The sequence below is a fragment of the Silurus meridionalis genome, chromosome 19 (genome assembly GCF_014805685.1).
Source record: "Silurus meridionalis isolate SWU-2019-XX chromosome 19, ASM1480568v1, whole genome shotgun sequence".
Lineage (NCBI taxonomy): Eukaryota > Metazoa > Chordata > Actinopteri > Siluriformes > Siluridae > Silurus > Silurus meridionalis.
Window position 1 is genome coordinate 16,843,022 of NC_060902.1, and position 14,671 is coordinate 16,857,692.

At 42.6% G+C, this 14,671-nt stretch overlaps 1 protein-coding gene across 1 annotated transcript in view; it reads left to right on the plus strand.

Annotated features, from left to right (window-relative positions):
• Window positions 1-14,671, plus strand: part of dnah1 (dynein, axonemal, heavy chain 1) — a 35,182-nt gene that overhangs the window by 3,315 nt on the left and 17,196 nt on the right. The window contains exons 5-44 of the mRNA XM_046875576.1: window positions 1,107-1,248; window positions 1,326-1,440; window positions 1,532-1,705; window positions 2,419-2,665; window positions 2,820-2,977; window positions 3,097-3,308; window positions 3,716-4,014; window positions 4,296-4,446; window positions 4,554-4,747; window positions 4,929-5,154; window positions 5,288-5,407; window positions 5,518-5,600; window positions 5,689-5,830; window positions 5,958-6,113; window positions 6,267-6,465; window positions 6,550-6,803; window positions 7,774-7,986; window positions 8,094-8,258; window positions 8,473-8,594; window positions 8,876-8,981; window positions 9,078-9,257; window positions 9,344-9,484; window positions 9,591-9,754; window positions 9,863-9,976; window positions 10,066-10,254; window positions 10,341-10,446; window positions 10,551-10,664; window positions 10,776-10,925; window positions 11,019-11,105; window positions 11,244-11,430; window positions 11,526-11,617; window positions 12,126-12,280; window positions 12,386-12,563; window positions 12,727-12,921; window positions 13,072-13,191; window positions 13,275-13,427; window positions 13,629-13,733; window positions 13,867-14,007; window positions 14,149-14,309; window positions 14,451-14,608. Coding sequence (XP_046731532.1) covers window positions 1,107-1,248; window positions 1,326-1,440; window positions 1,532-1,705; window positions 2,419-2,665; window positions 2,820-2,977; window positions 3,097-3,308; window positions 3,716-4,014; window positions 4,296-4,446; window positions 4,554-4,747; window positions 4,929-5,154; window positions 5,288-5,407; window positions 5,518-5,600; window positions 5,689-5,830; window positions 5,958-6,113; window positions 6,267-6,465; window positions 6,550-6,803; window positions 7,774-7,986; window positions 8,094-8,258; window positions 8,473-8,594; window positions 8,876-8,981; window positions 9,078-9,257; window positions 9,344-9,484; window positions 9,591-9,754; window positions 9,863-9,976; window positions 10,066-10,254; window positions 10,341-10,446; window positions 10,551-10,664; window positions 10,776-10,925; window positions 11,019-11,105; window positions 11,244-11,430; window positions 11,526-11,617; window positions 12,126-12,280; window positions 12,386-12,563; window positions 12,727-12,921; window positions 13,072-13,191; window positions 13,275-13,427; window positions 13,629-13,733; window positions 13,867-14,007; window positions 14,149-14,309; window positions 14,451-14,608 — 6,368 coding nt within the window. The remainder of the gene's footprint in view (window positions 1-1,106; window positions 1,249-1,325; window positions 1,441-1,531; window positions 1,706-2,418; window positions 2,666-2,819; window positions 2,978-3,096; window positions 3,309-3,715; window positions 4,015-4,295; window positions 4,447-4,553; window positions 4,748-4,928; window positions 5,155-5,287; window positions 5,408-5,517; window positions 5,601-5,688; window positions 5,831-5,957; window positions 6,114-6,266; window positions 6,466-6,549; window positions 6,804-7,773; window positions 7,987-8,093; window positions 8,259-8,472; window positions 8,595-8,875; window positions 8,982-9,077; window positions 9,258-9,343; window positions 9,485-9,590; window positions 9,755-9,862; window positions 9,977-10,065; window positions 10,255-10,340; window positions 10,447-10,550; window positions 10,665-10,775; window positions 10,926-11,018; window positions 11,106-11,243; window positions 11,431-11,525; window positions 11,618-12,125; window positions 12,281-12,385; window positions 12,564-12,726; window positions 12,922-13,071; window positions 13,192-13,274; window positions 13,428-13,628; window positions 13,734-13,866; window positions 14,008-14,148; window positions 14,310-14,450; window positions 14,609-14,671) is intronic.

The following is a 14,671-nucleotide window of genomic DNA, read 5'->3' on the forward strand; positions in this document are numbered from 1 at the left end:
TTTTGGATCATTATCCTGCTGAAAGACCCAATGACGACCCATCTTCAGCTTTCTGGCAGAGGCCATCAGGTTTTTATTTAAAATATCCTGGTACTTCAAAGCGTTCATAATGCCATGCACCCTAACAAGGTTCCCAGGGCCTTTGAAGAGAAACAGGCCCACAGCATCACAGATCCTCCACCATACTTCACGGTGGGCATGAGGTGCTTTTCGGCATACTCATCTTTTGTTTTACGCCAGACCCACTTAGAGTGTTTGTTGCCAAAAAGCTCAATCTTAGTCTCATCTGACCAAAGCACACGATCCCAGTTGAAGTCCCAGTACCGCTTAGCAAACTCCAGACGTTTACGTTTGTGAGTGTTAGTGAGAAAAGGCTTTTTCCTTGCATGCCTCCCAAACAGCTTGTTGGCATGTAGAGAGCGTCTGATGGTTGTTTTGGAGACTCTGTGACCCCAAGATGCCACTCTTTGATGCAATTCTGTGACGGTGAGCTTGGGAAATTTTTTTACTTCTCTTACCATCCTCCTCACTGTGCGTTGTGGCAAGATAAACTTGGGACCTCTTCCAGCCTTGTTTGTCACTGTTCCAGTTGTTTTAAACTTCTTAATGATTCCTCTGACTGTAGATACCGGCAAGTTAAGGCGAGTGGCTATTTTCTTGTAGCCATTGCCTGACTTATGAAGGTCGACACACATCTGCCTTACTTGAATGGTGTGTTCTCTTGTCTTTGCCATGTTGACAAATGGGTAAGAGAATTAGGCCTCTGTGTCACGTCATTTTATACCCCAGGGAAACAGGAAATCATGAATTACTAATTAAAAGTCCCTAGATACCCTGACCAACCTTAGCAACTACAGAAAAATATATATATAAAAAAAAAATAATAATTAAATTTTTCAGAGGAATTGTTAGGGGTGCCAATAATTGTGGCACACATGATTTCAAGTTTTTTTTTTTTTCTAAATGTATGATTTTTTTTACCAGCAAAGTTATGTACTTAAATGAAAGGTTGGATTTTTCTCTTTTTTTGCATTTGGGTTCTATGTTGTCTATGTTGTCACACTGACTGCTTTAAACAAACTGTCCTTATTTAATTTTGTATATAGGCAGAGACGCGAGTATCTACTGTTAGACATCGCCCAGCTTCTGGCTGACCTCGGCATTGATTCCAGTCAGCTGGTACCACGAACCACGAGCAGTGAGGATCAACCAGAGAGCCCACCTGCTGATAACTACCTGCCCCTGGAGGTAAAACTGTCAGTGGTGTCTCTTTGTGTTTCTACAGTTTAAGGATTAGTTTTTATGTAATTCACTTGACTTTTCAGATATTTGATAATGAGGAGTTTGACTGCTACACACCTGAGGACTGGCTTGCTCTTGGCTGTGAACCTGGCTCTAGTGACCAAAAACCTGTTCCTGCTATAGCTTTTCTACTGACTGGTAAAAGTATAAATACTTATATTAAAGTATATCAAAGGAGAGTTTCTTTCTCTCCATCTCTCATGCTCTCTTTCTCTTTGCGATGTCTTAGAGGATGGTGGAGAGGAACAGAGGGACAGCACTCCAGAATATGCATGGCAGTCTGTCGGGGTTCTAGATTACAGCCCAGAGAAGAAGCAGTACATGGTCCAGAAAGCTGATCAGCATGACTGTGTGAGAAACAGCGAGGGCAAACCTGTAGTGGGTGGAGCACAAAGAAACAAAGGCAGGTGCCCAAGAGTCTAACTTATACACTACGATCTAGTAGAACTAATTTAAATATAGCAACATTTCACATTTAAAGGTACGGTTAACATTATTTGGCATTCTGACAAATAAACAAATGAAATGGAGCTTAAACATGCCAAGCAGGCATATGAGGTGGTATCAGAAAGTTTCGAGACTGGCTCTGTATACATGCAAGTACTTTAATTATCTGCGTTTACACACTATCACCTTCAAAATAGTCCCTTTGCACAGCAATACAATGCTTCCAGCGTTCCTGTCACTTTTGGAATGTGTCCTGGAAGTCTTCATTCCGAAGCACCTTCTGCGATTTGCGCCGGATCTTTACAGCGGTGTCGAAACGTCTTTGGGGAGAGGGCGAAATCCGCGGGTGTGGAAGTGAGATCATGTTCCTGGCGCGAAACTCCCGTGTGAGGAAAGCTGATCGACTGAGTGTTCTAACTTGCTGTCCATGATAATATCGCAGATGTGGTCAAAATAGCTCCAGTTGCACAGCTCCTGATGTACACAGGACGATGTTTTTTGCCACACATTATGAAGATCGGTGCTCCCTGTGACTGCGCCTTGTGGGGCCATCTGTTGGCGTGTTACAAAACTAGTCTCGAACCACATCGTATGTAAGCAATTTTATAGGTATAAACATGCACACAAATGATCTGACTATACCTCTTTATGTCTCTTTGTTCCTCTCAGGTCCTCTCAAGTCGAATCAGTACTGGGTTCCACGTATCCGGTTGCAGTTCTGCGCCGAGGACCCGCGTATCTTTGCTCAGAGAGTCCAGTTCGCCTGCAGAGCCAGACAGAAAACCGAGGCTCTGCTGCTCTACCATCTTTCTGTAGACTGCATGCCAGTCCTTGATGGTAGCCTCACTCTGCAATCCTCCATCCTCCAGCACATCAAATCCTTCACCCTCAGCACGCCAGGACTCCGATTACCTCTGTAAGGAAATAAATGATAGTAAAGTTACAGCTCCAGTAGAGACGCTTGTTCTAATTATATACTAACGTTGGTTACACAGCGATCTTGTGCTTCATATACAAATGTGTGGTCTGTTTCAGTTAATATAATGCGTGTGTTTTTCTGCATTAAACAGTCTGCAGACCCACATGGAGTGTCTAGAGAAAGAGGTTCACCTGGAGTATACTCGCACCATTAACCGGATGACCTTCAATAAGCTTGTGCAGGCCAACCCCGAAGAGTTCACCGACATTACACTGCCTGAGGAAGAGCCAGATAGAGTAGCCAACAAAGGTCTGTGTGTGTGTGTGTGTGTGTGTGTGTGTGTGTGTTTTATGGACACTTGGACATGTATCTATAGGCATTGTCTCTCTCTTGTGGAACACTGATGGCACGTTCTTGTCCACGCTCAGGTTCTGTGTCTGTACCCGAATACCCATTTGAGATGAACCGTGACAAGTTCACCTTTAGATCCCTGCTCACTAAGCCAGAAGTGATCTCTGCTTTGACTTACATTAGAGTTGAGTGTAACAGGGTGGAAGCCATGAGCCTCTTTCATGTCGCCTTTAGCAAGCCTCTACGCCTGGAAGAGTTTGAGCTGACACAGTCACAGCTGCACACCCAGGTAACACTACACATAGATACATATTTACACTGAAATGCAAAGACTGTGCTTCATGATATGTATATTAGGACTGTCGATCGATTCAAATTTTTAATCGTGCAACTTTCGCACATTTGTATCTGTACTAAATGTACCGTAAATTAATGCTCTGTGTCTGAACCGAAGAAATCAAAGTAAACTATCTGTACCATATTGAACTGCAGACCATCATATTTTTCTATTGCTTCGTATTGCATTGTGTTAAATCGAATCAAATCAAATCGAACTCGGAACGCACTTCATCGTAATAGCGGTGAATCGAATATATATATATATATATATATATATATATATATATATATATATATATATATATATATATATACACCTTTACATTCTTTTCACTGTCTTGACGTCTTACCCTTCAGCTGCAGCTTTTCCTGCACGAGACCTGGGTCTCCGATCTGTGTCACGGGATCGACTCCAGCCTTCGTGATGCCGGGCCTGGCTGGTACAACCTAAACGAGTCATGCTGGCAGATGTACTGCATGTCTAAAATGTGTCACTTGATGACGCAGATACGCTACAGGCTGCAGGACTGCTTGCGATTCTTGGTGCAGGACTCGCTCAGCAGTCTGGCTCAAGTGCTCTTGGACGCCTGCCACAGTGTGCTGAACTGCCCCGAAGACCTCACCTGGGGTGCTGACCTCATCCACAGTCCCTACAAGTGAGACAGTGTGCTTTTAGCTTACAGATTAGTGTTGCTTGTTGAAGAACATGTGCTAAAATGAGAGGGAAAAGTTGACAGAAAGACTTTGTATCTCTAGAGATTTCTTTAATACATTTCAGAATGCTGCTGAAGATACATTGTCAGCCAGATGTTCCACATTTAATCACAGTAGTGAAGTGAGAGTAGAAAAGGAACATGATTTAGTAGAGCAGAAACACCTATTACACCTAGAATATCTTGATATATAAAATGATATTTTTGACTTTGTTTTTTTACAGACCAAAGAAGAACCCTTTGTTCCATGTGGACCTGATCCTTGACCAGACCGGGGTCCATTACAGCACCCCACTAGAAAACTTTGAGACATCCATCATCAGTTTATTAGACAAAGGCATCCTCTGCACTCATAAGCTTCCTCAGCTAGACAAGGTCTCCCACACATCACTGATCAATTGTCAGTGCCATAGACTGCATCACTGATGTAACTCCATAAACTCATCTCTGACGTTCTCTGTCTCTCTCTCTGTCCATCTTAGTTCATCATGAAGAACTTGTTTATCACTGGTGTTCCACTGTTGGAGTCAGTGTGTCTGTGGGAGCCAGCAGTAAATGAGCTGAGAGAAAGAGTGAGAAATGCCCTGCGCCAGGCCGTCGTTCCTCTCCAAGCCTACGCCCGTGAATACGAATGTCACCTCGAGCTTCAAAACTCCGACATCAACACCTTTCTAACGTACACCTCAGTTTAAATCACACCACGACTGCTTATTCCTTTATTAGACTTAGTAGTCTAGTAGTCTACTAGTAGAACTAGTAGTCTAAAAGTTGATATAAATATGTGGCTCATTACGTTCAACATGCATAAAATTACGCAGCATGTTAATACTGCTTACATCTGCGTGTGTGTTTGCTAGACTTCACAGTCAGGAGAACTGCACTCCTCTGGAGATGAAGGAAGAGGTCCTGAGGCATCTTAAGGAGAAAGAGATTTTGGAACGGTCCCTCCCGTCCACCATCGTGATTGGGCCCTTCATGGTTTACGTACAGGGCGTGAGAAAGAGCCTCTCTAAGAAACGTTGCGCTTTAGCCAACGCCGTTATCGGGCGCTTTGCTCTCAGGCTTCGCAACCTACTGGAGGAGGCACGTTTCACAATACTGCACTATACATGTTCACAGTTTTACTTCGGGAGGTCTATAGTTTTAAATGGTGCCCTGGTGAACCAAAGGCTGCTTTGCAGGAAAAACCTTTTTATTTATTATTGTGTGCTTTCAGGCGTGTGAAGAGTGTAAGAAGATCACCAGGAAGCTGGATGAGAAGCCAAGCAACATTGAGGAGCTGGTAGAGCAGAGAGACTGGATAAAGCAGATCCCAGATCAGTTAAAATCCTATGAGGTAGAATGCACACAGCACTTACTAAACTGGACACTTAGTATATATTCAACTGATCATGATGACAGTTGTAGCGTTCATTTCTTGTCTCTAATGCTGAAATTCATTAACAGCAAGTCCTGTCCAAACTCTTGACTGACTATGAGGTGATAGATGAGTTCTTCTACAATCTCCCCGATGAGGATTTTAACGGAAAGTAAGTAGTAGTTTAGATTTACTTTGGCTTAAGCATTGGATTTTTTTTATACCGATGCTAATGATGCTAATGTTTTTGGCATATGCAGATGGACAGCAATGGCCTGGCCACACAAGATCCTCAGTCAGATTGAAACTGTGCAGCAACAGCATAAAGAGGATGAGGAGCGCTTCCAAAAGATCCAGCTTGTTGACCAGAGCAATTTCCAGGAGCACCTGGACTCTCTAGAGGTCAAAGATTCGTTTTTCTGTACCCATGATCTAGAGAAAAGGCTCTTCAAGAGTTACTTTGTTAAAGTCTGCATGTGTGTGTGTGTGTGTGTGTGTGTGTGTGTGTGTGTGTGTGTGTGTGTTTTAGGTGATGGTCGCAGGCTTTTCTACCTCATTAGACATCAGCCAGGCCCATGAATTGGCAAATGAGGTGCGTCGGGTTTCAAAGCAGCTGAAGGAGTGTCAGTCCATGGCTCAGGTTTACAACAACCGTGAACGTCTATTTGGCCTCCCCCTCACTAACGTATGCTTCTGCACACGCATCATGAGCACACCAGATTAGAATAGTTCAATTCCAGAACACTTTTTAGTAAACATTGCTAGCTTATAACTCCAGAAATCCAATGTTTGCCAAGAAATGTGTGTAATCTACATTCATGTATTTTCTGTGGACCAGTATGACAGGTTGCAAAAGCTCAGTCGAGACTTCCAGCCTTTCCGGGACCTCTGGACAACTACGTCTGACTGGCAGCGTTGGCATGAGAGCTGGCTAAATGATCCGCTGACAAATATCGACCCAGAACAGCTGGAGCGCAATGTCAGCGATTCCTTTAAAACTATTCACAAGTGTGTCAAAATGTTCAAAGACATACCATGTAAGTCAAGCATTTATCCATCTACGACATACTTCGAAGAAAAGCTATTTCTTTTTGTTTTAAATATACATTTTCTTGTCACAGCCTGTCAGGATGTCGCTTCCTTTGTCCGTGGCATGATTGAGCAGTTCCAACCTAACATCCCCTTGATCCAGGGCATGAGGAACCCAGGCATGCGCAGTCGCCACTGGACCGTGCTGTCCGAACGACTCAACATGGACGTGATGCCCAAACCGAACCTAACATTCTCCAAATGCCTGGAGCTCGGATTGTTTCAGCATGTAGAAGAGATTTCACAAATTGCAGAGGTGGCTGGCAAAGAATACGCCATAGAACAGGTACAGAAAAATTTATAACGTAGAAAGACGTTTGGACCGTTGTGTCTACAATGAAACAAACAACCAAACAATGTATAGTTTCTTATTCAACATTAGTTAAGATTGATGGTTGTGGTTATTTAATTATATATATATATATATATATATATATATATATATATATATATATATATATATATATATATATATATATATAACTGACATACCTTTGGCATATATACAGGAAAATACATTTTTTCCTGTATTTTTTCCTGATTTTCCAATAGCGACAGTACATTTTGAGCAATTTGTTGCCATTCATGTTTCAGAAGAACGAATCGTCGTGATTTGTTCATTTCCTACTGAAACCGCATGGGCAAAACATCGCTAAATCCCCACAGGTTATGTACAAGTAACAGAATTGAGTCGTTCAGTTCTCGACTCTTCCAGTCTGAGTCGTTTGTTCTTTTTTTCACGTGACTCCTATACACTCTATTCAGTGCATTACACAGGAAACAGACTTGATTAGTTCACCTCTGGCATGAGTCGTTGGTTATTTTGTCAAATGACTCCCAAAAACACTATGAAGGTGAGTAACGGATTAAAGAAACGAAATGAACTAAATGACTCAAAAAAGAATTGATAATTTTGATGAACGAGATTTAAGGAACCAAGTCATTGAAATGATCCGATTTTCCAATCAATATGTTCCAATATCTTGCATTTCTATGAAACCAGAAAGCACAACACCTTATGCCCTGCAGAGTCCCTGCATAAAAGGGTGCAGCAAAATCTCCTTGCAGAAACTATAGACATGGTTATTTGTTTTTCTTTGCCAAGAACATATCTTTAATCCATTTATTATTAGAGTTAGATTCCTTATTTTTATTAATCAACACCTTCAGAGCTACAAATTAACAGTACAATCGTATGTCCATCATTTCATTTCATTTCATTTCACACGTGTGTGTGTGTGTGTGTGTGTGATTAGGCTCTGGATAAGATGATGAGTGAGTGGTCATCGATTACGTTTGAGATCTTGCCGTATAAGGAAACGGGCACCTATATCATGAAGAGTCCTGACGAGGCATCCCAGCTACTGGACGACCACATCGTGATGACCCAGAGCATGTCCTTCTCGCCCTACAAGAAGACGTTTGAGGAGCGCATCAGCACTTGGGAGAGTAAGCTGAGGATGACTCAGGTATAACCAAAATGTTTAACATCACCCCAAATTTTAATTCTAATTCACCCCCAAATTCGAATCCTCAATCTCACCTCACCACATTTTCAATTCACTCTTGTTGGCAGGATGTGCTGGAGGAGTGGCTGACCTGCCAGCGTTCCTGGCTCTACCTGGAGCCCATCTTTAGCTCCGAAGACATCAACAGACAGCTGCCCGTTGAGGCAAAGAGATACCAGACCATGGAGCGCACCTGGAGGAAAGTGATGGAGACTGCGCACAATAACCGACAAGTAATCACGCTCTCTCCGGCAGCTTCCATTTAGATTGAATATACCTGTGTGCATTTTTTAGAGAGTCTTTTTTAATGTGTGTGTGTTTTAGATATTTGTCTGGGTATGTTTTTAACTGTGCATAAATATATGGTATGTAGCTATAGCTGTGGGTAAGGGGATTTAATTATGTGTGTGTGTGTGTGTGTGTGTGTGTGTGATATCTCATATGCAGGTAATTAAGGTTTGCCCGGAGCAGACTTTGCTGAATAATCTGAGAAACTGCAACACGTTGCTGGAGCAGGTGCAGAAAGGGCTGAGTGAATATCTGGAGACCAAACGAGGATCTTTTCCCAGGTCAGCAATTCAATAACTGTTACTTTAACTGTACATTAACTGAGAAAACACTGATGTATCTGATGCTGTAAGAAAACAATCATTTACAGGGGGGCATGAAGTTAGTTCCTGTTACTGCTTATGAATATAGTATCGCTATATACAGTTGTTTCATCAATAATGTCTTCCAAGGTTAATAAGGCTAAAAATCGATTGTGATTATAAATGATATTCTACAATATTATTTATTTTCATTTAGTTTGGGCTGATCTGCTCTAATATTTCTGCTTCCTGGATTTCAGATTCTACTTCTTGTCTGACGACGAGCTGTTGGAGATTCTTTCTCAGACCAAAGACCCGACAGCAGTGCAGCCCCATCTACGCAAATGCTTCGAGAACGTTGCACGGGTCAGTGCGCCACACATACACACAATTTTAATGTTGTTAAATCGACTCTATCACAGTTTGTTTTTATTTCGCAATGCCGTTTTGTGTAATGTACAGCTTCAGTTCCAACCCGACCTGCAAATCACACACATGTACTCCGGAGAGGGCGAGGAAGTCCAGCTGTTTCTGCCTGTGTGGCCTACTGGGAATGTGGAGGACTGGCTATGCGAGGTGGAGAAGTCCATGAAGCTGAGTCTGCGTGATAACATTGAGCGTTCCCTCAAGGTTTATCCAGAGGTCAGTCTGTCAGTGAATGGACAGAGTTCTTGTTATTAGTAAATTATTATATAAATTTGTGCATTGACCTTTTTTGCTTTGACTAGGAACCCCGAACTAAGTGGGTGCTGTCGTGGCCAGGGCAGGTGGTGATTGCTGGATGTCAGACTTTCTGGACTGCAGAAGTTTCAGAGTCTCTGGAGAAGGGTGACCTTGCCAGCCGCTTGTATCCTCAGCTTCAAACACAGGTGTGATGAGAGTTCAGTTCTTAGAATTATTAAGGTGTTTTTAATGAAGTATGTACATGATCTTACGCTGATGGTTGTTTGTGTACGTGTGTTTTTATATGTTTAGCTGGGAGACTTGGTGCAGCTCGTGAGAGGCCGACTGTCTAGAATGCAGAGGGCTATTCTCTCGGCTCTCATCGTGATCGAGGTACACGCTAAAGAGGTGGCTGCCAAACTGGTGGACGAAGCAGTGGCCAACGTCAATGACTTTGAGTGGATCAGTCAACTCAGGTCAGAAGATTTCCTAACATAGTGGATTTTACTGGTGGAAATGTTGCTTATTAGGATTGATGGCAATAATACAAGTAACACACCATTTATGTGTTTATGTGTTGGTAGATATTACTGGTTGAAAGATGACCTCTACATCAGGGCAGTCAATGCAGAATTCCTTTACGGTTATGAGTATCTCGGTAACTCTGGGCGACTTGTCATAACACCTCTGACTGACAGGTAGTAGAAGTAGAAGATCCATATGGCAGACACACACCAGAAGTTGTTTTTGTTTCTAATTATACGTCCTGCTTTTTTATCTCACCCAGGTGTTACCTTACCCTGACTGGTGCTCTGCACCTGAAGTTCGGAGGTGCTCCAGCGGGTCCAGCTGGCACGGGTAAAACCGAAACCACTAAAGACCTTGGTAAAGCCCTGGCCATCCAGACTGTTGTCTTCAACTGTTCCGATCAGCTAGACTTCCTCGCTATGGGAAAGTTTCTCAAGGGTCTGGCCAGGTTAGACACACATACTTGGTGCTGTGTTTAAAATGCTGGTCAAATATGCATTATATGTGGTTTACTGTGTGTCTGTTTGTTTACAGCTCTGGAGCCTGGGCGTGCTTCGATGAATTCAATCGAATCGATGTAGAGGTGCTTTCGGTGGTGGCTCAACAGATTACCACCATCCAGAAGGCCCAGCAGCAGAGAGTGAGTAAAAAAGCACTATCAGCTTTTAAGGTGAGAATCAGATATTCATCTAAACTGTGTGTGTGTGTGTGTGTGTGTGTGTGTGTGTGTGTGTGTGTGTTTAGGCGGAGACATTTGTGTTTGAAGGAACAGAAATCCCATTGGTCCCCTCCTGTGCTGTCTTTATTACAATGAACCCAGGCTATGCCGGCCGAACTGAACTGCCTGACAACTTAAAGGTACGCCTCCATGTCTCATACCATTTTTACTCAAAATTCAATAATCACATCCATGCTACAGTTTAACATTTCACGGTTAAAGTTAAAATGATATTATGTACTGTCCTGCAGGCTCTGTTTCGTCCCGTTGCCATGATGGTCCCAGACTACGCCATGATTGCTGAGATCTCTCTGTACTCCTTTGGATTTAGTGATGCAAAAGTTCTCTCCAAAAAGATCACCAGCACCTTCAAGCTATCCTCTGAACAACTCAGTTCTCAGGTCTCATCCTCTATATGCATGCATAAAGTGTAAATGTTGTGTGTTGTTTTTTTTTTTTGTATATGAAATGTGTTTTTGTTGTGTCTTCTGCAGGATCACTATGACTTTGGTATGAGAGCGGTGAAAACCGTGATCTCTGCTGCAGGAAACCTGAAACGAGAGAACCCCGAAATGGATGAGGTCAGAATTGTTTTACATTTATCTTATAAAAATATACAATAAACCCATTAAATCTTTATGGCTACATCTGTAAAGTCAGTTTTCTTCTATGGAAAAGTTCATACAAACAGAAGTAACATCCACCTACTTCTCCTGCAGGAGCTGATCTGCCTGCGTGCTATCAGAGACGTCAACGTACCGAAGTTCCTACAGGACGACCTCAAGCTGTTCAACGGCATTGTTTCTGATCTCTTCCCAAAGATCCGAGAGGAGCCCATCAACTACGGGACGCTGGAGGACTCGATACGTAACGTCTGCAGGAACAAGTGCCTGAAAGACGTGGATGGTGAGACTTTTGGGTTCGGTCAGAAATTGGTTCAAACTGACAGATAAAATATAAGTTCTGACATTATTACTACTGGATTATCTTTTTTTCCCCAGGTTACATTACAAAGATTATTCAGCTGTATGAGACCACCGTGGTGAGACATGGCTTGATGCTGGTTGGACCGTGCGGCTCGGGCAAAACTAAGGTGACTCCAGTTACTTCAAATACGTTTAAAGCTGTGGTGTTGATTTAGAGCGATTTGGCCTCTGGAGACAAACAGATATTCATAGGATTTTCCAACTATCACTATAGAAACAAGGTCCTGGATTACATTTCCTTGAAACTATAACACAGGAGAATATATTCTTACATCGTCACAAAACCAACGAGTTAGTGCAAAACATTTTCTTAAATCATAAAATGTAAAAACAAAAAGAAAAGAGAAAATTATATATATATAGTGTTAAAAGCTTTACCAGAATTTTTTTATTTCTAAAAGGCTAAAATGATGGAAAGAAAACTATTTCTCCAACTCCTGCCTGAGCATGTCAGGCCAAACAAAAATAAAACTAAACAAAAAAGAAATACAGAAATGTCAGCACTGCATGCAGAATTCTTTTAGAATCACAATATCTTTCCACAAATACTTTACTATTAACTCCTCCTTCATCTCGGAGGTCATCAAACCATGCTTTTTTGCTTGCATCTATTAGTGCTACGAGGTTCTGGGGGCAGCAATGACGGCTCTGCAGGGTCAGCCGTCGGTCAGTGGTGGAGTGTACCAGCCTGTTCAGACGTATGTCCTCAACCCAAAGTCCATCACCATGGGGCAGCTGTATGGAGAGTTCGACCTGCTTACGCACGAGTGGTAAGTCTTTAATGGACATGCTGACCTTCTTGATGAACACGAAAGCGAGTGAAGAATAAAGTATAGTATGTGAAACGGCTAACAAGTTCCTCCTGTCGAACTCAGGACGGATGGCATCCTGTCTTCGCTGATCCGCACCGGAGCTGTTGCGATGGATGAGGAGAAGAAGTGGTACATGTTTGACGGGCCGGTGGATGCTGTTTGGATCGAGAACATGAACACCGTGCTCGACGACAATAAGAAGCTGTGTTTAAGCTCGGGGGAGATTATTAAACTTACAGATGTGAGTTCATTCACTTTTTTAGCAGATTTACTAGTCTCTTCTATTTCAACTTCAGCTGTGGATTTGACCTGTTTATATATGTATCGGTGATAATAGTCAAGCTCTGTGATGTTTCTTAGTTTCTCAGTAGATAAATATTATCCTGTCCTCCCTTTGTGTCCAGGTGATGACTCTGATGTTTGAGGTGCAGGACCTGGCCGTGGCATCCCCCGCCACAGTGTCCCGCTGCGGGATGGTGTATTTAGAACCCAGTATCCTGGGACTGTCGCCATTCACCGAATGCTGGTTACGAAACATCCCTAAGCCTCTACAAAAACATGCCCAGCAGCTCGACTCTCTCTTCACACAATTCCTGCAGGTCAGAAATATACTCTTATTTCTCATGTACAGAGCAGATAAACTATACATCCATGTTTAAGGAATAAATGTAGGCAGGGAAAAGCTCTTGCAAAGCAGTATATAAATAAGTATATGAGGTATATATGTGTTGTAATAAATTTTCCCAAAGGATTCTATCACGTTTGTGAGGAAGTCAGTGACTGAAGTGATTAGTTCGATGGACAGCAACCTGACTTGCTCTTTACTCAAACTGCTGGACTGCTTCTTCCAACCATTCGACCCACGAGAGGTGCGTTGGCAGCATTTTGGTTTTAATACACAGCGTACACGAGCATTTTTTAACAGACTACTCTTAATGTGGGTGTGTGTGTAGGAAAGAGGCTTCCTCCTCAGGTGGGCCGTGTCGGTGAGCTGATTGAGCCGTGGTTTATTTTTTCTCTGGTATGGAGCGTGGGCGCCACAGGAGATGCTGATAGCTGCCAACGCTTCAGCGCCTGGCTAAGAGACAAGATGACACAGGAAAAAGTGCTTAATCTTAAAAATTCTTCCTTGACATATTAACTGTTAAATTGAATGAAGTACAGTGAGACTTCAAGTGTCATTTTAGTGCAATATTTGTACAAAATTGTGTGCACTAGTTATTGCATACTAAATTTTACTGCATATATTTATAAAAAAAAAAACGCAGAGTGGATAGCAGCTGTTTAAACTGTTTGTTTTTTGTAGATTCAGTTGTGCTTCCCAGACGAAGGACTGGTGTATGATTATCGACTGGACGACGCAGGCATCAGTCTTTTGGAGGAAGATGATGAAGATGCCAAAAGAAGGGAGGTGTGGAGGCTCTCTATATACTCGGAAACATTCAGACTTCACATACAGGAATGAAATTTGGACTGCTGATGTAACTCAACTATTTTCACTATTCATGAAATAATTCACTGCATTGTTTTTGAAATCTTGCCAGGTGCAATGGGTCAACTGGATGGAGTACGCCAGCAATGTTGTCATCACCCCAGAAACGAGCTACGCGGACATCATCGTGCCCACCCCAGACACAGTGCGCATGTCCTTCTTGTTAGACATGCTTCTGTCCAATAAGAAGCCAGTATGTGGAATTCTTTCATATAAATCAAAAGATGGATGTAGATTTGTTTATTTGTAATGTGGTGTATTAGCATGGCATGTGTCCTTATTAATATGAGATAGAAAAAGAACGGAAATGAAAGATTGCGGGGTTTTTTTATAGGTGCTGTGTGTCGGTCCGACTGGCACGGGCAAAACCCTGACCGTGTCTGATAAGCTGCTGAAGAACATGCCGTCTGAATACATCACACATTTTCTCATGTTCTCTGCCCGCACCTCCGCCAACCAGACACAGGACTACATCGACAGCAAACTAGACAAGAGGTCTGTTCAACTTTAGCAAAGGAACTAGATATAGAGCATTCATGAAAGTTATATGTGATCAGTTTAATTTAATACCCAGCACTTCATATTGCATCATGTTTTGGATGAAACATTGACAACTGTTATGCTTGTGTGTACTAGGAGGAAAGGTGTTTTCGGTCCGCCGCTGGGAAAATACTTCATCTTCTTTATAGATGACCTTAACATGCCCATGCTGGAGACGTACGGTGCCCAGCCGCCCATCGAGCTCCTGCGCCAGTGGATGGACCATGGGGGCTGGTATGACCGAAAGCAGATAGGTGAGCAGATTGCTCAAAAATTCATAAACACACAGGGACACCCATCTTGTGTATCTACACAGA